General features: G+C 34.4%; 1 protein-coding gene across 1 annotated transcript in view; it reads left to right on the plus strand.

Moving 5' to 3' along the window:
- LOC129222087 (protein NDNF-like) overlaps nucleotides 1–27058 on the plus strand; it is a 150495-nt gene that overhangs the window by 108923 nt on the left and 14514 nt on the right. The window contains exons 3-4 of the mRNA XM_054856518.1: nucleotides 2875–3008; nucleotides 26682–26994. Coding sequence (XP_054712493.1) covers nucleotides 2875–3008; nucleotides 26682–26994 — 447 coding nt within the window. The remainder of the gene's footprint in view (nucleotides 1–2874; nucleotides 3009–26681; nucleotides 26995–27058) is intronic.

The raw sequence follows: 27058 nt of genomic DNA on the forward strand, positions 1-27058 counted from the left end.
AACGCTTATACCGATAGCAAAAAATAGTTTGGTTGGTACTAGCACAATCACATCCATTGTGATTAAAGTTTATTTGTTGTTCTATAATTTTAAACTTACAACATGTTCAAGATTTAAATGAAATAAAGCTGTACTGTTTTCTTAGGCTTTATGCTTTCCTTTTGTGTCTATTGTTTAAAATCAAATATTACAGAACTCTGAGGATGTTGAGCTACCTCTAAAAGTTAAAGTTTTGAGCTCAAACTTCACAATAACTGTTTTTTACATAACTGGAATCAAATAAAAGGATAAGACTAGTAAAAATCAGAAATTTTTTAAAGGGGGCCATTTTTGCAATATCCTAATAGTGAGGTGGGTGTCATTTCCTACTAGTGAAACCTAAATTCCAGCAAAAAACTTGATTGATTGTAAGCAAACTTGAAGAGTCAAATGTATACTGCAGGAAAGAAAATGGTTTGATGTGCAATGATAACATACTTTATTATTTTTCTTTCAGTATTCCTTTTGAGAAAAGAGAGTTTATCAATGTTTTTTATCTGAATAATATACAATTCTTCTACGGACGTAGGCCGAATCCTAGAGAGTCAAATGACAGCGATTTTCATTTACAGCAACCCAGAATGATCTTTCGCCAGATGTCTGAGGCATTACCAAGTAATGGACTCTGCGGGGGTTCATCACTCCCTCTTTTTGCCAATTAGCCGAATCTCCCCCATCAGGGAGCCAGTCTCCTATGACCCACACCGAAAAGTCTTCCTATGTGTTCGTCATACCACGCATTGTTTCATGTCCCTCCTCTCAAAGAAGAGTCGCATTTGCTTGTTTGTCCCCGCTTTCAGCAGACAGACTTGGGGGTGCTCAAAACAATGAATCTTTTTATGAGAAATATTACTTCTATTTTCCTGTTTTTACTTGAGCTTAGTATTTTCATAGCATCTGTTAGGCGTTTGCATAATTTAGCAATTTCAAAGGTTTCATGTGATGCAGTGAGAAGCGAAGCGATGTAGGAAAACTTTTATTAAGTTTTAAGTGCAATGCGTGCAATGTTCAATTTCTAGTAGGTTTTCATTGATTTTTTTTAAAATTGATGCTGTGTAGCAGCACCAGCCAGCAGGGTCGGAGTCGGACTCAATTTGGGGCAAAGAAGTCAGAATTGAGAGTAGAAGGCTTTAAAATTCTAAGAGTTTGGAGTGCAAAACTCTGCCAGGGCTGCGAAGTCAGAGTCTGACTGATTTTGAGTTAAAGGTGTCGGAGTCGAAAATTTAAAATTCCGGGAGTTGGAGCTGCAATCGATCATTTTTCCTCGGACTGCCCAGTCTGCCAGAACCTACTAGTACCATCTCTTGTCTCAAAACAGATGCGAGTTTCTAATTTTATTTGTCTTAGTTACTTCTAAATTTGAGCTGCGACACTTAAATCCCTTTGCTTTTAGATGCTTCGTATGTATATACGGTATAAGTATATATAAATTGATAGATAGGCGAGTAAAGCTCGGCAATGGCAAGGAGAGTTGAAGTATTAAATGTATCTGCGCAGAATACCTCCACGTAGATTTTATCCCTCTACTAATTGATAATGAGAAATCAAAATTTGCGCTTTTCAGTTTTGAATGAAATTGGAAAACGTGCAGTAATTACTTTTAGCTCGATGAAGCAGAAAATGCGGAAGCAAAGCAGTCGAGGAATGTGAATAAAAAATTGAATTTTTCAAAAAAAAAAGAAAAGCAATGTATTCTACGAGAAAAATTACTTCATTAAACTTAAAACCCTTATTTTAAAACTTAAGGCTTAACAAGTTGCAATTTGCAACATTTTAGTTAGTTAATATATATATTCGCTTTATTCTTATCTGACATGTGAATGTGGTTTAATGTTGATGGGGCGATAAGAAAATTATGTCATTAATGATTACTTAACTTCTATTTCATCTGCAATTTGGAGTTCATTTATTTAGTTATTTATTTTGTAACCCATGATAAATCAGAGCCTTTGAAACTTCCTCGTCGTATTTATCAAAGAAAAAATAGAAGCATAAAATTTATTTTAAAAACAGATAAGAAAATTAAACCCTTTCCTCGCGTAAAAGGTACATTTCAATGATAAACGTGCGTTTTGAAAGATACTTTACAGTCTCTGACAGGACCTTATAACAAAGCATTAAGCTTAAATTTTTTTTGAAAAAAACTGTTTCTTCACTGTATAAAACATAACATGTACATGGTGTCCGTAAAGAAAACCGGCCCAACTTTAAAGTTGTCTAGCGACGAAACTACTGCTCAGAAATTAACGAAATGTTGTGTAAAACATAATGAAGAGACGGAAATTTGAGCGGTTAAAAAATATATTTAAAAATTTTGCCACCAGAGGGCGTTTTCAATGAATATACATTATTATCCCATTCATCCATGGGACTTTTTGCCCCATGGAACCGTTTGAAACATCTTATAAATCGCGATAATTTTAGAACTTAGCCTGATCTTAAATACAGCATATCACGGCATTTCCGCAGCACATATCTGAGAACACTGCGGTTAACCGTAGAACATGCTGTCTCACGATTCCAGAAGACAGAGGAAAATGGTGGCCATCATGCTGAACATGTTTTGTTCCAAGATTTATTTTAAACCATCTTAAATGTATAATGAACGTGTAGCTCGATTAAAAGCGCCCTCTGGTGGAGAAATGTTGAACTATTTTTTCATTAACTCAAGCATTTTCTCAATTCATCATTATGATGTACACAAAATTTGCTCAATTACAGAGCAATAGTTTCGTCATTAGACTACGTTAAAGTAGGGTCGCTTAATTATAGCCACCCTATATTTACTTTTTTGCACTTCAAAGTATTGAAATCAACACTATTTCCCTTTTCCAGGTTGTTTTTCGTACTTGAGGGTGGATATCGGCCGATATCAATTACAGTCACGCCTTGTTCTTCGGATTCCCTGCTAGAGTGGAAAGTGTCACATAACGCTTTTCAAAATTCTGGAATCTCTCTGTATCATTCAGGTAAGATCACACATGTTTTCAGTTTTTTATATTGTTTTACCTAAAAAAGCCATTTTACAAAAACCACCTTGTCCCCCACGTGACAGCTAATACGCTAAAAAAGGTATTGAACAAAATTTTGTTGCTTCAGATTTTGTTGCTTCTGAAGAAGTCAGAAACGTATGTAGGATTTTCCAAACAAAAGTTTTGTTACTTACCTTTCAATCTATTACTTTTTAGTGAAATAAAATAGCTGTCACGCGCGGGTCGAAATGGTGACTTTTCCGTGGAACGGACCTAAAGCGTTTTTAAATATCTTCTAAAACATCTGTATCTAAACAAGTCAAGAAAAAGAGACGGAAGCTCCAAACTGAAATAAATGTATTATTTTAAAATGACGTAATTTATCTTCTTTACTAATAATAAAGCTTAAAGTCTCTCTGTCTGGATGTCAGGAGGATGTCTGGATATCAGGAGGATGTCTGGATGTCAGGAGGATGTCTGGATGTCCGGAGGATGTCTGGATGTCGGAGGATGTCTGGATGTCTTGATCTCTGTGACGCGCATAGTGCCTAGACCGTTCGGCCGGTTTTCATGAAATGTGGCACAAAGTTAGTTTGTAGCATGGGGGTGTGCCCCTCGAAGCGATTTTTCGAAAATTCGATGTGGTTCTTTTTCTATTCCAGTTTTAAGAACGAAACTATCATAAGATGGACGCGTAAATTACGAAATTATCATAACGTGGTACCGTAACATGGGCACAAGCCAATTGACGAGATACGAAATTATCATAACGTGGAACCGTAACATGGGCACCAGCCAATTGGCGAGGTACGAAATTATCATAACGTGGTACCGTAACATGGGTGCAAGCCGCCTGGCGAGAAAATTCACCATACATTATTTGTAAATATATAGGCGAACCAAAAGACCTTTTAATTTTTCTATTACGGGCAAAGCCGTGCGGGTACCACTAGTATGGCATAAATTCTAATAAGCACACATTTACTCAAAACAATAACACAAATAAATTTGTTTTGGTAAAAATAAAAGATGAGCAATGAGTTCTGCTCTCATACTGATAAATCGTTCATCGTCTGATAAATATCTCTTGCAAATATCAAACGAAGAAGTGATAGAGCTTAAAACATTTCCTCAGTGCCAATCGTAGATTGATGAAGAAAAAGCCAGTTTAGGTGTGAAAAAAGCTGACACAACAAATCGAACGAAGACGTGACAGAGCTTAAAACATTTCTTAAGTGCCAATCGTAGATGGATGGAGAACAAGTCCGTTTAGGTGTGAATTTAAAGTAACAAACAAAAAGCTGACACGTACATGATGATAAATTCTTCTTCATTTTCTGTCTTACTCATAACTCGGCCCTTTTGACCTTGTAAACTCGTATCTGAGGATTTTGTTCCAAATTATTACGCTAAAATCGTTATTCTTAATACAGTCTAAGAAAATTAGTATTCTGAAAGCATTTGAGCGTCTGGAAAATATTTTAAAATCTGGATATACTTGGCATGTATCACAAGTATTTAGAGCAAGTAGATATCAAATATTTTAGCTGATTTTTTTTTCTATTTATTTTCTACAAAAGACGGCTATTTTGCATAAACTACCTACATCCCTATCTGGTTTGCTAGAAAGTTACAAAAGAGAATAATGATAAAGGTTCGTGTGTATACTGCTCAAACTGTTATTAATATTCCCTCGTCGTTTTTAAAATTTGCTCTAAGATTCTGAATGCGTTTTCTCGTGCTTTAACTTGTTTACATAGTTCCTAAATTTATTTCATTCAGAAGAAGATACTTTATGATATTTTTGTAAAAATCTATTAAATTTTCTAGTTGATAAAACGAAAACTTTTTAATATGCTTCTCGTGTCCGGATATATATTTAGATTCTGTCGCAAGTCTCTCTGGGGTTTGGAAGGTTATTAAAAAAAAGGTATTACCACGGCACCAATGTTGACTTAACTGAAAAAAGAACCATTAGAAATTTTCTTTCACATATGTTGGGAAATTTTTTTGATGCGCAGATATCAAGTCCAAAGTCTCAATCTTGTTTCACTCGTAGTGACATATCACGTTCAATAGTATGATATTCAGTTTGGTGCAAATTATGTAAATCACGTGGCGTGCGGGTACAAACACGCGATCTTTGATTTATCATTGAAAAAAATCAAATGCAGCTAGGTCCGAAGAGTGCGAAGAAGTCGATCGTCGTCGTCAGAATCGCGTCATTCAACCTCGTACCTACCTACCACGAAGCTCCTTATTAAGGAAATGGCAAATATCTGTCAGACAGGGGGGTGCTCCATTTTGTTGGAAAACGGACGACCATTGATCGTGACATGTTACAACGAGTGAAACAAGAATTAGACTTTAGATTAGAAACCTGCACATCACGAAAGTTTCCCATATCGAGCATTTGTGAAACAAAATTTGAAATATTTCTTACTCCAGTAGAGACACTGTCGCTGCTGTATTACTAATATGTTTGTTCTAATAAGCGTTCCACACGCCGGATGCAATACACTCTCTGTATGCATAGTGAAAATTGTTGAGATCTGTGCACAGCCTACGCAAGAAATTCTGGTGCCGTAAGCACCTATCTAAAGTTTAATATTTGCAAACTTTTTTTTCCGTCTAATGGGACTGTGTTCTTTAAGCTATTTAGCCTTTTAGAAGACGTAGTGCGATCCCCCGATACGGCATCCGTCTTTCATGTGCCAACATTAAGTTGCGGATGTCAATGGCACGGATAATTTTGACGCCGAGTTTCCACCAGATGGAGGCACCTGTTTTTTTTTTTAATGTGAAATTGCACTAGAAATTTAATTTTACCGAGAGAATTCTAAGGCAAACGAATACTCACGGGTTTTTTTACACGTCACATAATCGTACGACATGGGCGCTAATGATTTTCTGCATCTCGAAAATCCACCGACAGGTCACACCAGGTCAGAACCTGGGTCCACAGGCGTTGGAGTCCAGCGCCGAACCATCACGCCAGCAGCCAGCGATATATATTTTCAAACATGACACAGAAAAATTCTTTTACAGCTGTACATCAATAAGAAGATTTATAAGTGTCTTAATATAATTCCCGATATAATTCTAACAATAAAAGTATATTTTGGTATCTATTGGGTTGTTCGGAAAGTAATTTCGTTTTTTCCCGTCAGAGGACTTAATTACGTTTTTTCGAAACCAACTTCACACTTAAGCCGCATAACCATTATATGTCTTGAGAACTGATATTGCAAGGCTTGTGTGTGAAAAAGTTCTATTAATTCTACGCAGTAGTTTTTGGTTGGTGCCCTTTTAAATATGGAGAGCAATAAGCAGCATTTTCGTCATATTTTACTTTTTTACTTCAGAAAAGGTAAAAATGCTGTCCAAGCGAGAAAAAAATTGACGGATGTGTATGGAGAAGGCGTGTTAACAGTACGCCAGTGCCAGAACTGGTTTGCAAAATTTCAATCCGGCAATTTTGATGTCGAAGATGCACCACGGTCTGGAAGGTCGGTCGAAGCTGACAAAGATGCGATAAAGGCATTAGTTGATGCAAATCGGCGAATAACCACACGAGAGATCGGTGAGAGATTAAATTTGTCGAATTCGACTGTTTATGGCCATTTGAAAGGCATGGGCTTAACCTCGAAGCTCGATGTGTGGGTGCCCCATGTCCTTACGGAGCCTCACACAAGTTTGGTCACTCGCCAAAAACTTTTACAGCTTGAATGGAACTTACTGCAACATCCACCATATTCTCCAGATCTGGCGCCTTCCGACTACTATTTGTTCCGGTCCCTGCAAAATTTTTTGGATGGCAAAACCTTTACCACAAATGAAGATGTCAAAAACCACCTGAACCAGTTTTTTGCCAGCAAGGACCAAAACTTTTATGAGAGGGGAATTGTGTTACTGCCAGAAAGATGGCAAAAGGTGTTGGACCAGAATGGCCAATATATAATTTAATAAAATATTTATTCATTATACGAAAACTGTCTTTCATGTTCCCCAAAAAAAAACGAAATGACTTTCCGAACAACCCAATACTTTGATCCGATTTATCAAATACTAGTGGCATTCTCACGGCTTTGCCTGTAGTAGAAAAATTAAAAGGTCTTTTGGTTCGCCTGTACATTTACAAATAATGTGTGATGAATTTCTCGCCAATTGGCTTTCCCATGTTACGGTTCCACGTTATGATAACTTTGTAATTTACTCGTCCATCTTATGATAATTTTGCTCGAGAAAATGTTCTTTGGAATAGAAAAAGAACAAAATCGAATTTTCGAAAAATCGCTTCGAAGTGTACACCCCCATGCTACAAACTAATTCTGTGCCAAATTTCATGAAAATTGGCCGAACGGTCTAGGCGCTATCCACATCCCTGACAGAAAAAGAGAGATCCGGACAGAGAGCTTTCAGCTTAATTATTAGTAAAAAGGTTTTGCTATCAAATTAGTTCAGAGCTCTGATGCTCCCCTTCCGTATGCAATTGCCCTTTTTCCCTGTTTGTGAGGACACCATAATTTTGTGGCTGTTTGTACCGCCATTCAACACACATATTTGTTAAACACAAACATGTATTGAACATTGAATAAACTTATACGTAGTATACGTACCGTACAGCAGGGGTGCCCATCCCCCCCCCCCAAGCTCAATGGCGCAAATTTCCCCCCAAAAAGTTTCTCGCTTTCGAATTCAGGACCATAGAAAGTACTTTCTATGGTCCTGTTTCGAATTGGGTTAAACATAACAGTTTTTAGAGCGTATAATTTCCATTGAAATTCACGAGAGGGGGGAGGGGTAGCGCTAACAAATACCATTTGAACTGAAATGTTGTTGGATTGTTGACCTGCCTTGCCTTCCCTAATTTTAAAACGTGGACCTTGAGTAGACAAGTTTTTGGGTACCCCTGAATTTTGCAACACCTTATTATTATTATTTTTTTCTTCAAACGTATGAATAATTACAGGGACAACTTTCTGGCTTGGGATGGGGCCATTACTAGATGTATACAATATGAACCGTGAAACGGAAATCTATTGTCACTTAGATAGTCCGGGGAGTTTCTCCCCCGAAAATTTTCGAAATTGTAATTTTAAAGCCACAGTTTTACACGATCTCTGGTGATGTAAGGGGAATAAAAGGTTTGGTGACCTCTTCCAAGTAATTTTTCAATATTGAAACTTTAAAAGCGCAATTGTAAATAGTCTACCGTTGCGTTAAGGAGAGCTTTCCTTTGTTTTTAAAATTGTAGTTCTAAAAACGCAGTTTTAGACTACCTGTGGTAATTTTAAGGAAAAAAAAATCCTAGGGCTCGCCCCTGGAAAATTTTCAAAAGCAAGTTGGAGACAAGCAGTTTCAAGTTGGAGACAAGAAGTTTTCTGAAACTGAAGTTTTAAAATCGCAATTGTAGCCGACCTTTGTGACGTTAAGAAAAAGAGTTCTCTTAAGCTCTCCCGGAATTTTCTCGATATTGAAGCCCTAAAAACCAAATTTAAGACGACTTTTTAATAATGTTGATGAGAGTCGGGAGGAGGGAGAAGAGCGCTTCTCTTAAATTTCCAAACTGCAATTCCCCCGGCAATTTTTTGAAATTGATGCTCCAAAAACGCAATTCTAGGCTTGTCTTTGATCGTGTTAAGGAAAGAGGGGGGAATCAGGGGCTCTCTCTTATAAATTTTTCAAAATTGCATTACTAGAAACGCGGTTTTAGATGACTCTTGATGATAAAGAGAATGTCATTCTGGAGTTACAGAGGGGGCGCTCTCCTGGGAGTTTTCCAAAATTGAAGTCGTATAGCTAAAAAAGATGGATCACACACACCATCACAGATATTTTTCAGAAATCCCCAAAAATGGATTCAGCTATTCTGCAAACATCGAAAATCAGAATTCGAGAATTTTAACGAACGAATCTTTCTATACATATCAGATATGGAAGAAAGTAAATGTGATTTACGAAAAATAATTTAAACACCTTAAAAACAGACTGTTCCACTTCCATCAGCGAAAAACAACATCACTGAAAGTTTTTAAAAAATTATCTAATGATAAATAGAAACAATCTATGGTAGAGAAGATGGGAGTAAAGTGAAATGAAAAATTCTTCATAAGCTTGAGTTAGTTAATGGAGAAAATAAATAAATTGTCGATTGAAGGGATAAAAAATATGTAATTCACAAACTTCGAAACTAGTTCTTATCGATTGTCAAGGTGCAAATGAATCAATGAAAGACTAGAGCATACCGGTCAGAATTATTACAAACAATAAAACATTTTTGTCCTTCCTCCCTCTCATCACTGTAACACGTATTCATCATGCAGAAATGTGCTACTTCCAGAAAATTTATAAGATATTGAAAAGAAATCAAATCGTCTGATCCAACGCCATGCCGTCTGTGATGCTCCTTTCATTGAAAAAGAGACAAAGTCATTACATTTTGAAAAGAGTACCAGGGCCGCCGCTATTTCAAAAACTGGGGGGGGGGAGGGATGGCGCTTTTGGTGACCCCTTAATTTTTTCAAACGCATGTTCGAATTTGCAGAGAGAGAGAGAAGATTTGGCTTCTGGTTTAGCAGGGATAGTCAGACCTTAGTAGTACTAGCAATATAAATAATCGTAAGGATAATATTCAGTCAGAGTTAGTGGGTGTCACAGGGCTACCTTCTTGCATTATTTTGCAATTTGAAGACAAAAAAACGCAGTTTTAAACTATATTTTAAGTTTTTTTTGGGGGGGGGACGGGAGAGGAGTTCCAGAATAGCCTCTCCCGATAATTTTTCCAAATTTAAGTTCTCAACACAATCGTACGTTATATTTAATTATGTTCAGAAGAGGAGGTCCGGGGGCTCTCCCTCGGGAATTTTCAAGACTTATTTGAAACATACAGTTTTAGACGCTCTATGGTGAAGTTAAGGGAGGAAGAGACTCGGGGTCATCGTTCTTTAATTTTTCAAATGCAGACTTTAAGCACGCATTCCCAATTGTGAATTATTTGTGATTGTGACACGTTGGGGCTCTGCCCCGGAAAAATTTTGAAAATTGTAGTTCGAAAAATGCAGTTTTAGACGATCTATGGTGATATTAAGAGGAAGAGAGTTGCCCCCCCCCCTCGAAATTTTTTGAAATGAAGTCTTAAAAATGCGATTGTTTGGTTAAAATTTAGTGCACCGCCAGTTTCTTGAAATCAAAGCTCCTAAAACGGAATTTTTGCCAACCTTCGATGAAGAGGGGAGGGGGGGGGGGAGTTTTTAAGGGACCCGCGACCAGAAATGTTTCGTAATTGAAGCACTAAAAGCGAGATTTAAGACATTTTTCGGTGATGTGGGCGAGAGAGAGGCATTCTCTCGAAAAAAATTTCCTCCTGTAGAAATCACAATTTTAGACGATTTTTGTTAATGTTAATGGGTGGAGAAATTCGCAGTCCTCCCCTGGCAAATTTTCAAAATTGAAATTTAATTAAAAGCAATCGTAGACGATTTATTAATACTGTTAGAGGGGTAGAAAGTGTTGGAGATCTCTCCCCCGAAAAATTCTCTGAATTGAAGCCTTAACAATGAAATTTTTGAGGATCTTCGGTAATATTTGGAGGACGACAGTTTCAGGAAATCTCTGGGAGTTTTTTTAAAATTAAAGTCCAATGGAAGAAATTTATTCGACCTTGAATAAGGATGAATGATTAATTGAGAGGGCGTTTCTCGGAGGTTACTTTGAGAGCACTCTCATGGTTTTTCGAAATTGCAGTCCTAAATACTCAGGTGTAGGCCATCTTTAATGACGTTGGGCTAAATGGTGGGGTTTGTGAACATTTTCCCAGAGTTGTTTCAAAACCTAAATTTTAAAAACTCACTTCCAGGCCAGCTTTGGGGACGTAAAAAGAAGGGTTTGGAGTTCCCCACTTTTCCTTTCAGTTTGGCTACGTCCCTCCTATCTTCATTGTCAATTTTTATTACTGCTAAACATATTGTGGTAATATTTTCTTCCAATTTTACTTTGCCAAACACGATTATTTGCTTGGATTTTCCATAACAAAACTTTCAATTTCCCCCCTAATATTTTTGCTTTCTTGCAGTACAAGCGTTTGCGGCCTTGGAAAAAGGACTTTTAACATTTTGAACAGATGTGGTAATTTTTTGCAATACCTTAGGTCTCTATTCCCACTTCATTTTATTTTAAATATGCCACCTGCATCTCTTGAATCAAGCTGTGATTTACTTACGATTTTTACATTCAAAAATTTAGAACTTTTGGTGTGAGTATTCATTACAATACTTTGAATCTCTCTTTGCAATTAACTATTTATTTTTCTCTCTATTTCAAATTTTTTTCGGCGACCCATACATTTTTCTCCATTTAGCAATGATTTTCAGGACAATATTTTTCATCAAAAAAAAAAAAAAAAATATATATATATATATATATATATATATATATATATGTGTGTGTGTGTGTGTGTGTGTGTGTGTGTGTGTGTGTGTGTGTGTGTGTGTGTGTGTGTGTGTGTGTGTGGGAATGTTTCGGCGAACCCTATCCTATGGGCTGTTCTAATGAAGCTGTCCTTTTTTTTTTAAAACTGAAGAACCACGAAGCATAGTCTTGTATTACCAGGGCCACCCACCGAGAGACAAGGCGTGCACTATATTAGTTTTGTCGACTTTCCTCCCTCCCATTATGCTAATTTTACGCTATGCACAATACCTTAATTTGATCCGAGCCCATAGTTTCCGAGGAGTAGGCAGACATACCTATTCTGCGGCCTAGTAAAGAGTGTACTGTACTTTTTTTTTTTTTTTTTTTGCGTTAATAAAAATGAAGCGTACATTTCCGCGACTCTTAATAAAAGAGAATCATGGATGTTCCTAAATTGTATTTTAAAATTACATTTTCTATTCAAATTTTACAGAAAAAATACTTTTTGTCACTATTATTTCAATTGTTCATTTATAATTACTATTTTGATTTTTAAAAACAATGAAGAGTTTCCCTTCCTCTTCGTTCGTTTTCATCGCCAAAATGAAATTGGCGGCCCCACTTCTGAAAAACTGGGGGATGTAGCACCCCCCCCCTTGAGGACGGCCCTGAAGAGTACGTGAAAAAAGTATTATTAATGCATCTATTTCTTGTTGAATAAGTTTAAATATTTTTTTCTTTCCAAAATTCAACTAGTATGTTGTGGCCATCACGAAACTTTCTTCTATATTTTTCTTTTTCTTTTTTTTTTCTGATCCCTCCCCATGCTTGACGAGGAAGCAATATTCCCAACCAAAACAAAATTACACATGCAAAAACTTGACGACTATCCCAATGTCTGAATTATTGCAAAAGCAAAGCAAAGAGCAAAAATTTAAAGTTATTTTAAAAGCCTTACTTGAATTAATTACAAATATTTTATTTATTAACAAACATAAGATGGCAACAGTTAAAAATTTTAAATCATTGAGATAATATTTCCTATCATTTCCATACAATTAAAATCACGAGAAATACGCAGACGACAATCTATTACGATTTATCTTTCTTATTGTTGCATTAATAAAAATATTTTTATTCGCAAAAAAAAAAAAAAAAAAATCAACACCTCTTGGAGCGATCGGCGTCAAAATTGAACCAAAGCCTGTTTACATATGGATTCACATATATTCCAAATTTCAACCAGAACGTAGCATTACTTCTTGAGATAGGGCACTCAAAATGGAAAAAAAGAACGGGCGATTGCGCTACCCCCCTTTTTAGCTATTGACACCAAAATAAAATCAGCTCTTATACCCACTGAGGACTACTTGTCAAAAAATTTTTGTTTGATTCCGTTCGTTATTTCTTGAGATACAGCAGTCACAATTGACGACAAAAAACGTTCTATAACTCAACCCCCGTTTGAGCTATTGACACCAAAATTGAATCAGCACCTGCTTCTGTTAGGAGCAACATATGGACCAAATTTTGTTTTTTAATTCCGCCAGTTACTTCCTGAGGAATAGCAAGCACGCGTAACTCAAAAAACGTTCCATTGCTTCACCCCCCTTGGAGGAATTCGCGCCAAAAACCAATGGGCACAAGTTCACATAGGGGCACATATGTGTACCAAATTTCGTTCAATTTCATGCGGTAGTTTTTGCTGTAGAGCGGCCACAAAAAACTGGTCACACACAGACGTGACACACATACACACACACACACACACACACACACACACACACACACATACACACACACACTCACACACACACATACACACACACACACACACACACACACACACAGACATTTTCCAAAAATGGTCGAAATGGACTCAGCATACCTCAAAACGTTCGAATCCGTCAAAATTCGAAATTCGAAAATTTGCACGAATCCAATACTTTCTTCTATATATTAGATATAGAAGAAAGTAAAAATTTAATGTTCTAAAAGGAAAAAAAAAAATCTGGAAAGAAAAATCCCCCCCAAAAATTTTGATGGCGCAACTTGCGCCATAATCCCCCTCTGTGGGCACCCCTGCCGTACAGTGCGTGCAAAAGCCGCAGCGATCCCCACGGTCACGCATCGCTCCTGAGAACAGACTGTTACAGACTGTGTCCTCGTTACAGATTGTTTTGTGCGCTGTGCAAGCTTCGAGTTAGCCCACGAAACACTTATTTTTACACATCATGGAAACACATCGAGATCCAAGACAGTTTCAGGAAAAATCCACAAAACATTGTTAAAATAAATAAATAAATAAATAAATTTTTGAAATATTCGATTTTCACCTATTTTAACAGATTTTGACAACAGTTCCTCGTTGAGTAATGATTGTAAATCTCATTAATTATAAATGTTTTTGTAACAACTAAATGATATTCTGATGGTTCGTATTTGCTTTATATATATTTGTAAACTTGTTTTTCCATTGTTCTATTAAAAAAGAATTTGTTTTTCGAAATATGTGTTTTTTTTATATTAAATTCAGAGGCAGAAAATCGTATCCTAATTTAATAGAATATCGTATTTTACCTTAAAACATCGTTTGGCTTCATTCTCGTGCCGAGCCCGATAAAAATCTGAAACTTTATATTTTTTTTAATATAGGCGGTGACCCATCCTACCAAACAATTTGGATATCCAGGCGGGCCCACGTAGACGCAATTTATTTACTTCGTACGAAAATGTATGTTTAAAAATAGACCCAAAATTCAAAGAACCGAGAGTTTGAACAATGACACATTATTCGCAGATTACGGATTGATACTTGGTTCATAAAAATGCCTCATTATGTTCGTTATAAACACGATTCTAAATTTCTAAAAACTGATTCAATGAATTTCACAATGTCTGTAATTCTTTGAAAATGCGTCGGGAATCATTTATTTCGTCTACATCTTATTCAATCCTTAATGTTTCATCTATACGTATATTTCCGCTGAACACAGTTAAATCGGGTTGTAAAAATAGTGCATGTTGGGCATTTTACTTAATTAATAGTTCACATTTGTAACTTTTGGTGTCCTTTGTGTCATTACAAATCAAACCTTACGTGCAGTTGCGTACGTCCGCCACTTCCTGTTGCATTTTACCCTATAAATTACTCGCCACAGGGTTTTGATCATCTCATGATGTTTTATGATAAAAGTGACAAGTAATTCCTTAGCTTAACTGGAACAGAGCTTAAAATGAATTAGAAAATATTATTTTTTTGTGTCGGGTGTGAATGAGAACAGAATTTGTTAGCAATCCGAATCTGAATGAAGTAGAAATTATTGTTTCCAAGTTTAAAAATGCAAGTTTGATTGATGAACTTAATTTGTTTTTATACAAAATTTTACTTTGAAGTGATAGCATCATGTTTATATTATTCTAATATTTAAATACTAAAAGTTTGTAATAACGGCTATTTTAAACTAATTCTATACCTTAGTTTCAAATAATTTTGTAAGTAGTACGTCTAAACGCAAATCGGTTTGAAAATAACTATGAAATTTAAATTTCATGACCGATTTTGCTGAGCATTATTGTATTTTCTTCTTTATATTAAAGTGCATCAATGTTTAGCAAAATGAAACAAACATATGATGAATTTTTCTTTTGAAATGTATCAAGAAAACGGCAACCTTTGGCAGACGGTAGAATGCTTTGCGAGTAAGAATATAGTACAATATAGTTTAAATGCACCAGGACTCAACCAGTCTTCAGAAATCGACCACGATGCATCAAAAACATGATTAGTTAAGATGATTAGTTATTGACATGATTAGTTAACTTTTTTCAAAATGAAAAAGTTGAAAAGTCCTGAAAATAACGGTACATGATGAAAGAACCATATATATTTTTAATAAAACTTGCATTGAAATATTGTTTTTTATTTTTCGCAGTAAATTTGTACTTCCAAAAAAGTTGGAAATTTTTTCACCAGTTTTTTTTATGAGACAAAGGGAAAAATAAAATACTTTCTTAGTGAAGTATTTTATACTATATATTGTATAAATAAAGATATGTTTGATCAAATAAATGAGTAAATAAAACAGTGAATGATTGAATGAAAAGGAAATGAAGCAATAAACGAATAAATAAATAAATAAAAGGTTAACATATGACAAAAAAATAAATGAGTTCATAAATTAGTTAATTAGTTATTGAAGGAATGTAAATGCCATAATTAATAAATGAATACATAAGCGATTTGATAAAATATTGGATTAATAAATGAAATGAACTATTTCACTTTGCCACATCCACTTTGCTCCGCATGCACCAACTGTACAAATACAAATCAACATAATATTAAACAAAAAAAAAAATATACTGCACTGAATATTAGTAGGTCTCAGATATATTTAAAATGTTTAGAAAAATACCTTTATGATTTTATTTTAACAAAATAATGTTTGACTTACAACACCAACACACTATTACAACATGTATAGCATTTTTTTGAAATTTGCTTGTGAAACCTTCTTTGAGTTTCAGAGGCAGTTTTTTCTTGACTGGAATAGACTGTAAATTTCACTGCATATTTAAAATATTACTAGATAGGTGGCGCAAAACGCAGAGTAAACATCTTACCGTTTCACTTTGCCCCGCTATTTCACTATGCCCCACCTTCCTCTCTACATCTGATTGAAAATCTAATGTGACACATTCCCGCGTTCATTTACCTATCACCAATTATCAGCCAATATTAGTAAGTTGTGTGTAGTTTTTCTTCAATTGGTAATCATTTTCTATAAAGCAGTCCTTCTAGTTTGTCATTCGCTTATTTTTCAGTTAACTGAAAACACTTGCCGTATTACCCGCATTATCCGGCATGCCGAAAAAAAGCGAGGTTGACCAGCATGCCGGGAAATTCAAATTTTTCGGAATGCCGGATAATTTGAGGTTTATTTTGCAACAAAACAAAAGGAAATTTCCCCATTCAGTTCTAATCAAAATGCAAACCACTGTAAGAAAAAAATAAATAAATAAATCTAGAAAGTAACCCTCTTTCAAAAAAATTGTGTATTGCATATATAATATGTGCTTCTTATTTATGGTAGATCATTATTAATGGATTTAATTATATGCCAATAAAGTAAAATTCAGAAGCAATTATCGTTACTGCGATTTGTTCATAACTTTTTTGAATGAAACTTTTTTGCATAAAAATGAAATAACTTTTTTGAATAAATTAAAAAGAGAGGTAAGTTTAATTTTTATTTATTGAATAGATGGTAAATTCTTTAGCACTGGTTCAGGGTCGGTAACTTAATGCTTAAATGTTTGCTTACTTAGTGTTAACTTAATATTTATAAAATTATTCGTTAATAAACAATAAAATTCTTGTTAAAATAAGAAATGACATTGTTAGTAAATATTTTTACAAAATTAAACTGTTTATTAATACTAATAAAATATGTATTGAACTTATATTAGTTTTTAAGCTGAACATATTTTTTATAGTATTATTTTTTTTCTACCCTTGATTTTTCCGGCATGCCGAAAAGGATCAGGCGAGTGTTACTGAAAATCTGGTGACCCCCCCGAATTTTGCGGCATGCCGGATAATGCGGGATAATACGGTACCAACAATGGCAAGTGGTCGTTTGTTTTACACTCTATCATAAATTTTTATGGCTATAATTTTAAAGGGGAGTATAATCTAATGTTTCAATGAAATATAATCATCCTTGTGGACCAGTATGCATTTAAAAAGGTGCTCTGACAACTGGGTATTGGTTTCTTCTGTATTTCCAATAGTCGGCAATGGTAGGCTGATCACTGATGCTGCGTTGTTTGGGGTATTTGGTTGATAACCCTGAAGTCAGTCACATCCTTAAAAAATTTTTTATAATGCTCAGCAAATAAGTAAACAACATGATTGAGATAAAATGACAATTCAGCTGTGTTAAGTACACATTTCTTTTCAAACATTACTACTTTTGAAGAAAATGTTTTAATTTTGTGCCTTAACAATTTCTTAAAATGAGTCAAACTTATTCCTTCTAATGTTGATTTTAATCCAGGAATTACTAAAACAGGTTTTATAAATTCAGTGTGTCGATATGTCAACAATTTAGGTTTTAATACTGACCTTTTCCGTACCAAACCTGACAACTGTAGATAAATCGTTGTTCTTAACAATTGTTACAAAGCGATTATTTGATGTTCAATAGATCATATTCGGTCATTATTAAACATTTCAGAAGTAAGGAATTAAGAAGTATTATTTGTACAATTACGTTAGCTCAAATTATGCCAATGAGTATCAAACTTGAAGCTGTTCTTTCTGTTACTCCCTATGCTAAATTTTTATGCTTTACCAATTTTCCAGAAGCCGGTGTTGCATTAAGAATTTTTTTTTTCAAGTATTGTTAGTTTTTTATTACTGTATTTTGACAAATATTTAAGCCCTTTGGGTTCTTCAGTGTAAAGATGCAAGTTACAAAGACTTCAAGAATGCAGAATTCTTTTGTAAAAACTACAATAATTAATTTTGCTGGAATAATGATGCGTTATAATTGTTGCATTAATTTTTGTGATAATTAATTCAGTTATATCCCATAAGATTAATAAAAATGAAATGGGTAACCACTGTATTCATGCACGGCCGACGATGGAATTTTTAGGACTCATTACAGAAGAAATTGCTCGCAATATATGTATAGTTTGTTTTTTTAGTAAAAATGTTATTTCAGAAACAATTAAATGGAATACAATCAAGAAAACATAGAGCTTAGTTTTATACCGGCCCGTCATTGCGAGCTTTTCCGGGGGGAGGGGGAAGAGGGTATATATTCAATGCATTTTATTGAAAAAAAAATAAAAATGCATATTTAAATTATGTCTTTAAAGTACGGGCCCCTGATCACTCAAGCGATGGACCTGATTTTACATTGTTTTTGCTGTTGCTTTTATTGTTGAAGTTTATACCTTTGTGAAAATCAGCAATCAAGCTCTCAAAAAGCCGACTGCGGTAGTTTTACCCTATTTGACTTTTAAATATGCAGGGCTTTGCACGACGTAGTTCAAAATGTCTTTAATTCCTTCCTAAAAAAAAAATTAAATACACAAATACATCTTGTCATGAGCTTTAAACCACCGTTATTTGTTTCAGACATTCTTGAATTCACACGGTCTTTTGAACAGAGAATTGATGATTGTTTTAACGATGTTTGTTCGCACTCCGTAAAATTGATACCATTTATTTTCTCCTACTTTCAAGCAACTTTTTATGTTACCCCGTTGTTGAAGTGCAGTTGGCGATCCCTTCCACACTTGAGGTGACTGAACTCATACCATAGACAGAGCGCAACGTGGTAAAAAAAGATTTTTACTTGAAAAAAACTCTTCTGGAAAGGATCTCGTCTTCAGCCCCAAACGTTTAAAAATATGATCCATCCATTTCACTTCAAACACAATTCCAGACAGTATTATTGAAAAAGCGAAAAAGCTCAGACCCCCAAAAAACCAAAACAAAAATCTTTGTCGCTTAGCTGCCAGCCATAAAATGTGCTGACTGGCGAAGGGGGGAAAACTGAAAGAATGAAGTAAAACGGTAAGGGGAAAAAAATTACCTTGACTGCTGGGGATTTTCTTCTTTTCCTCCTCCTGTAGGGATGAGTCTTGGGGATATTTCAGTTCCTCAACCTCTATCATAAGCCGTCTTGTTTTACATATTCAGCTGGGAAGAAAGGGAACTGGGGACAAATAGTTTTACGACTAAATTTAGCCCCTCTTTTCTGCACTCACTCGAACTGTCTCGAGGTATTCGGGGTTTATCTTCACTCAAGACGTAAAATACATCGATTTGGAGATGTCAAGGTGTTAACATAGTGATTTCTTGCCGGTTCGTATTGTGTTCTCTATAAAAATAAGCATAAGGTGCATGGCCTTTTACCTTTAACTTTTTACTTTAAGGTGTTTTGCTTCGATAGAAACAAGTTCCTGCTGGGTAGGTTCAAGGTATCAAAGAAATGGTTGATAGATTTAAAGTCAGTAATACAGGGCGGATATAATAAAAGTTAACCTGTTCGGACCTAAGTTGGAGTTCGTTTTAATAGACTTAAGTCACTGAAACTTGGAACAGAAGAACCTCTTTATTCTGAACGCCTGTAACCTGAAAGTCCACTAATTCGAATATCGCATAGGGGAAATACATGTAGGATAAATAAAATTAATTTAGCTTACTGATCATTAGCGACAACATTTGAAGTAAACGAAGTTGAGTTTGTCAACCGAAGAAATGAGTGATGTAGACATAGGAAACCTATATTAGAACTATTTTCAGAAAAAATCTACAATATTCTTTCACATACACTGTATGTGACTAATCGACGTTAGAAACAATTAACAATTTTCTGAAAATCCTGACAAATGAAAGAAGTTGCAAAAACAGTGGACTCTTTCTATTCTGAACATTTAAGGAACCGAACAAAAGCGTTCAGATTATGGGAGTGTTCATTACAGAGGGAGACTGTATTATGCACATGTGTTCGCCGGGACCATCAAAATGTGTTCAAAATATTGGGAAGTTCACATTTTCAGATAAAGGGAGTCCGCTGTTAATCATAAACGTGGTTATCAGAAGAATCACTTTCATTAAGGTTTATTCAGTACTTCAATCTGAAAATAAATTAACTACAGTTGGAGCAAAACTAATCTGTCAGCGTCGTAATGCTGCGAATAAAATCTGCGTAGCCTTCACAATCCTGCCAGGTTAGATTTGCCCCAACTATAGAGATGAAACCGAGCTTTGTCTCTATATGTAGCAAAGCTAAAAACTTTAAACGTTCTAAAAACTTGTCTCCTTTTATTGTTCTTCTCCTTTATCACCCCAATCTTCGCTATATATAGATGATAATTTCTGTAAATTACGGTTGCTACCTTTTAATCTATTATCTCTGTATGGTCATTACATAGATCGTAATACCTGTACTAGTAATTGGGTGTAGTGCACTCAAAGTATGTTGTTGTACATTAACTAGGCACATTTTTGCCGAGTACTAACGGATAAAAATCACGTTAAATGCATACGTATCCACAATTGTCCGTTATTTTATATAAATAAACCAGTTTAATGTACAGTATATAATTAGATATGCCTAAAAAATTAAAAAAATTTGAGTATTAATTCGATACAAAAGAAGTTATTTCTTTGCTTTTTAATGCAGCAAACTATTATCAACTTGACAAAATTATGTAATTTATTCGTTTTATACTTCTTATTTCATTTTTTTTAATGGCCTCGGTACCAATAACCATGATTTGATATAGTGTCGATATCAAATATCCGAAAGTTGAACATTTTTTTAGTGTGAAACGTCTTTTTTTAGAAATGATACGCTTCTTCTTGCAGAGGGTAATCACCAAATTTGTCACTTCTAACTCAAAAAAAAAAATCTAAAAATAGCCCTTTGCTTGTTTTTATGTTTTCTTAACAAATTCACCCGTGCGAAAGAACCCTTATAGGGCCTCCGATTTCCAAAGGAGCCGACGGAAATTTTAGTGGCTTAAAATAGCTAGCATTTCGAGAGCTGCACATGAGCTCTGCTGTTAGTCCGAACTTAGTTCGGAAATTCATGCATTGAAAAGCTGACGTTCGACAATATTTTAACATCATTTTTGAAGTATTATTTGCAAATTCTTAATTATCTGTAGTCTGGTCAGGTTGTCTATTAATTGCTGATTGTTATACTTCTATTAACATTAAAATAATTAGTCATTTGTAACAAGACGTCTGTATTAAAATAAGTAAAAAAAATATTACTTTCATTTTGTACTAAAGTTGGTATAAATTTCCAAAAAATAACTATTCTTCTTTTCAAATTCATAAAATGAATTTGTTGTATTATTCATTAAAGTTACCTTCAGAAGCAATTGATTTTGCATTTGAAGAGTTTTACGATAACTGCTATAAACTTTTATAGGATTGACAAAGCAAAAAACATTACATTTCCAAAGCAGTTAACTACATGCGAACAATTACGTACCAACATTCATTTAAAAAAGAAATGCAAACAACATCTATGTATGTAAAAAAAATCTTTGAGTGAACACATCTTTTAAGGCGTGTTTGACGCATTAATGAATATGAGCCAATTGTTAAAAATTTTCAATCCCTTTTCCACAAAATAAAGCGAACAAACAGCCCATATTTTATCGTCTGATGGCACGCAAATCACTCCTGCGTTCGCTTAGTTCTACGTATTCTGTTCAGTCTCATTTGCTTTTTTCATGAGCAGTCTGACAAGGTGATATATACATACAGTATACGAGCGCTGAAATAATTAAAGCCCAACCTCACTCCCTGTGTAATCCCTTTCTATCCCATTTCTCTTTTTCTGGACATTGGCGAGGTTTTATAACCTCGTATTTTATGCCAATAGCTGAACGCTTGGCGATAGGTAGTACGAGCAAAAACTATTTCACTGCCAAGCTTACTCGAAGTTATGGTGCTAAAATATTCATTATACGCTGCTGGGACGTATTTCGCTAGAATATTATGCAGTAACTGGAAGTCCGTTGCTCTCATGTAATATTTTTTGCAGAGAAATATATTTGTTTATAGCTTTATTCAAAGCAATGTTATATATGGTTCTTTGCACGCTTATGCTACTTTGTCTTCCTCGCCGCTTCCGGTATGTGTATTTTGCATAGTAAAAAATAAAAAAAGTAAAGGGAACTGAATATTTTTAAATACCACATTAGAAAATTGAAATTGGTCTTATTATTTTGTCGGGTAATGTAATACACTGCCGTGCTAAGAACAAAAGTTGTATCTGCACTTTTTATCAAAATTGAGTTACTGTCACCAGGTGGTGGTTCTTTGTCACTTATTTCACCTGAAAGCAATGTTTTATGATCATTTGTCAAAGAAAATATTAAAAAAAAAATAAATAAATAAAATAAAACTCAGAAAAAGTTGCATCTGAATCAAATGCATGGAGGTGCAAAACTGTAAACGGGAATTTCTCATTTTGAACTCAGCTGCACATACGATTTTTGCGCTTATGGTGGCAGTATAGAGGAATAAAACAGTTTTACTAAGAATAGGGCTAGGTTCTCTTACTGCGTGAATGAAAAAATTCTTGACAGCTTCTTAAAAACCTTTAGAACAAGAAGAATGTGAATTAACTTTCAAGTAGTTTGAAAAAATGAAAACGAACTACATTTAATTGAGTTCTTAATTACTAATTTTTAGTGCTCATACATCTAAATGCATGTAATTTCATGTTATATTAATTGGAAGATAATAATTAAAAAGTCTGTCGAGTAAACATGTGGAAAACTATTATTATTGACTGTTATCTCTGTCTCTTTCTCTCTCTCTCTCTCTCAACATTGCATTTCTTAAACAGTAAGTTTCCACCCGGAAGCTTGCTTATGCTAAGGCAAAACTACATACAGCAGTCTCTGCATGTGATAGCTGGGCTGTCGGTACTTTCCGTTGCATTTCTTCTTGTCTGTACTTAAAATTGTTTATTTCAGGTCATCAAAATTTCGTGTGTGTGATTTTTCAGACACTCCGAACTGTAACTTTAAGACTTTGAGAGGAGCTATACGTGGTCATGTAATATGATATAACACAGCATGGCATAAATACAAAGAGAAAAAAAAGATAATTTCTACATCCAACATAAAACTGCAAATAATAAAAATAACAGTAATATATGACATGTTCGATAAAAAAAAAAGAGTAGTACAAGGAGGAAAACAAGCATAACAACATAATTTTAATTCGAAAACATGATCTTCCCTGACATTTAGGAATGATCCTGTACATTTAGCATCAGTAGATATCGAAACTTTTGATGCAATACCATTAGTATCGGTATCGTTATTTAAACGTATGGATTTAAATCATTTACGTATTCATTAACTAGTTAATTTATGTATATATTCCTTCATTTATTCACTTACATATTCATTCATTCATTCTATTATTCCTTTTTAGTTCACCGTTTTATTAACTCATTTACTTACTCATGTATTCGTTAATTAAGTTATCCATTTATTTATTTATTTGTTTATTGTTTCGTTATTAATTCATTTATTCAGTAGTTTATTCATTCATTTGAAAAAAAAATATTGAAAATGATTTGTTTTTTTGGAAAAATATTTTAATTACCACTTTACTCTATGTTGGGGCAAAGTGTTAAGGATACATATTCATTTGAAGGTCCAAACTTACTTTCAAAAATAAAAAATAATATTTAAATACAAATTTTTTACTATAAAATACATTGTTCTTTCTTTATGTACTGTAATTTTCAAAAACAAATTTCAATTTCTTCATTTTGAAAAATGTAAGTTAGCCAAACGATTTAGACAACTTACATTCTTCATACACTTTCACTTTGTCCCACACACTGTTACAAAATGTTATAAATACCTAAGCTTTTACTAAATATTCATTCTATACAACAAAATGAGTTATTTCTTTCTTTTTTGAACCATAAAAGTTTATGAACTTTACAAATTATCCGTACTTTTAGTCTTTGATACCATCTCGATATCAATAACCACGATTCGATACACTAACTATATCAAGTACCCAATCCTACTGACTACACTGAGAAAAATGAAGTTTTCAAAAATGAGTACATTCATGCTTTCAAATTTTCTTGAAACTTTTTGTTTCAAATATGAGAACTCATGTTTTCAAATAGTGTGCTGAATTATTTTATACTCAAAAATGAGTACATAATATTCGGTTTTAAAATTATTACACATTCAAAATGAGTCCAAATACCTCAAAAATGAGCACATATGTTGATTTGAATACTTGATGAGTATTTGAATGTTTCAAATTTGAATAACACGTAGTCAGACCCATTTTGACTCGCGATATGTTCAAATTTGAGTACTTTTTCGTCATTTTTGAAATTGTTGTTTTTAGAGTGTACACACTACACGCACATCACAAGATGATTTAATGCTCGCAGAAATCCTGTTTATAAAGTTTTGGGGAACTCAAATTAATTTCTCTCTTAGAGATGTTGAATTCTTGAAGAACAAAAACTCCATGCCATGTCAACTTCCCAGTCTTGAACTATCTACCTACATTTCCAAACTATGGTCTAGAACTTTTTGACCATTTGACCTTCGATGATAAATTCCTGTGAAACTCTTTGCTACATATTTTAGGAAAATCATGAAAAAATGGGTAAAATGACTAGTCAAACGAGTAATCACTGAAAAATCAGTGATGACTGGTTGGAAGTTTTATTGAGGCATAATTCATTTCGATCAACTTAATGCATCCACAACATTCTGACTCCAAGATTGTCTTCTGGGAAATGATTAAGATGACTAGTCAAACTAGTCAACATTTAAAAATCAGTGATGGCTGGTGTAAAGTTGCAATGATACATAATTAATTTCGCTCAACTTAATGCAACCAAAACATTTTATCTCCTAGATTGTCTCTTGAAATCGCGTAACACTTTAAAGCGATAGCTATAAAGGAAAAGACTGCACGTCAAAAAACTTAAATAGTCGAGCTAACGATTTGTGAAGATGACACATCAAGATGGCTGCTTTGATTATTCAGCTTAATGTACCACATTAAGTCCAGTTGACTGTCTGGAAGTTGTCCAAGTTTCATTTGTTTTGAAGTGTAATTTATTTGATGGTGATTGTTCTCAGGGGTAATCTGCGTGTAAAATATTTTTTTCGCGTTTTATTATTATTCAGGTAATGTACTAGAAGGCTATTTGTAAATTTGGGCATTTTTGTGCATTGAAGTGACACATGTAAATAAGTTTTAAAACATATAATAGATGATAACTAAATAGCATCCTTTTTTAATCTTTAGAAAATTCAAACACTTTGCGTTTTATCCTCATTTGTGATGGACATGGGGGATGTGTCATCGGGGATGTATGCGGGGATGTGTGTAATAGGGATGTGTCGTTCATGAACGAACGGGTCAAAAACAACGGTGCAGAAAGATCTGCTAAAAACTGGACGGCCGTTCTTTTGAACGATATTTCTTTTAATTATAGTTCTCTTTGCCTCATTTAAGTTCTTAATTAAAATATTTTTTTATTTTATTAATCAAACGATAATTTTTATATTACTTTACTTTTATACATTCAAAATATTTTTTTTCTTTTCATTTTTCCCTTCAAATTCTTTACATGACGGTTATCGGCGATTTCTTGTTTATGCATTTTTTTCAAGAGAAATTTTGTAAATTTTTCGGCGCTATGTCAATTTATTTTTTTTATTAAATAAAATTTTAACTAAATTTTGCATCATGTCGGAATCATCTGCGACGTTTGGAATAACATGTCTTACTCTCGGTTACTGAGCAATAGTTTATAAACTGATCTATAATTGCTTTATACATCTAAATGTTAATAAAATATTTATTGATTAAATTTTTATTGGTGTATTTTCTGTGTGGTAGGCAGTTCTTGTCACATTTCCTTTAAAAAAATAACGAAACCAATGAAACATTTTCAATGTACTTAATTAAATCTCGTAGCGATATCACCTGCAGCTTTTTTATATGAACGAAATCATTCAAATAAACGAGTTCAGGGGTCAAAAACATGAACGATCCACTAATGAACTTAATAATTTTATACATGCCATTTTGTGTTGTTTATTTGTTTCCTTTTATTTTAGGTTTCCTTCCTGAAGCAATATGATTTCTGTTAAAACAACTCTGTTATTTTTTCTAATACAATGGAAAAAAAATGCATAAAGTGCTGAATTATCTTGTTATGTTCAAAAAAAAAACGTTCCATATCTTTTCATACTAACTGAAAAAATTGTTCCCAACCTTGCTCCCCTTTCATGCAAATGAGATTATACCCCAATAATTTTATATTGCAAACAAGGTAAGACTGGCTTTCTGGCCTATCGGTCTGCGAACAGGTGCGCCCTTCCACCTGTATACCTTCACTTTTTTTTTCTTTTTTTCCGCCCTCTAACCATTGTGAATTCGTTGTTTTTTTTCCTCGCACGAACCCTTGCACCTTCTTTTTTTCCCCGCCATCGAACCTGTGCGCAATCTTTTTTTTTTTTTTTTCTCTCTCTCTTTTCTACGCCCTTGAACCTGTGCGCATGTTGGAAGTCAAGGTTGGCACCCTCTTGAGCACCCAGTCTAACCCTGATTGCAAAAGATTTCTAACAATTAAAAGTTAGCTCTTCAATACAACAATGAGCCTCCTACAATTCATATAAAAAAGTTTTTTCTCTCTTTTTCAGCTTCCTGGTCCAATCATGTCATTCGTCCCTCATCTTCATCTCCAGCCGCAACTTACGTGGGAAGAGATCGTCGCTCCTATACTAACCCCCGAGCTCCTCCGGGTTTGTACAATCTGGAGTTGAGATCCGAATCCGAGACCAAAGCTCGGGTTCTGGTGACGACTCGAGCTACAACCGACATGCCCTTCCACCCTCCATTGCCACCGGAACCTGGCGTGCAGATCATCAAGATCAAGAGGAACAGGATCCTAATCTCTTGGAAAGCCAGCCTTTCCTCCAGGTCGCTCCAGTATTGCGTTACTTCAAATCACAAGTGAGTAAAAGTTAAAAGGGTTAACTTTAAAGAACGAAATGAGTTTTAGTCAGAGCAACAGAAA

This window comes from Uloborus diversus, chromosome 5 (assembly GCF_026930045.1).
Source record: "Uloborus diversus isolate 005 chromosome 5, Udiv.v.3.1, whole genome shotgun sequence".
Classification (NCBI taxonomy): domain Eukaryota; kingdom Metazoa; phylum Arthropoda; class Arachnida; order Araneae; family Uloboridae; genus Uloborus; species Uloborus diversus.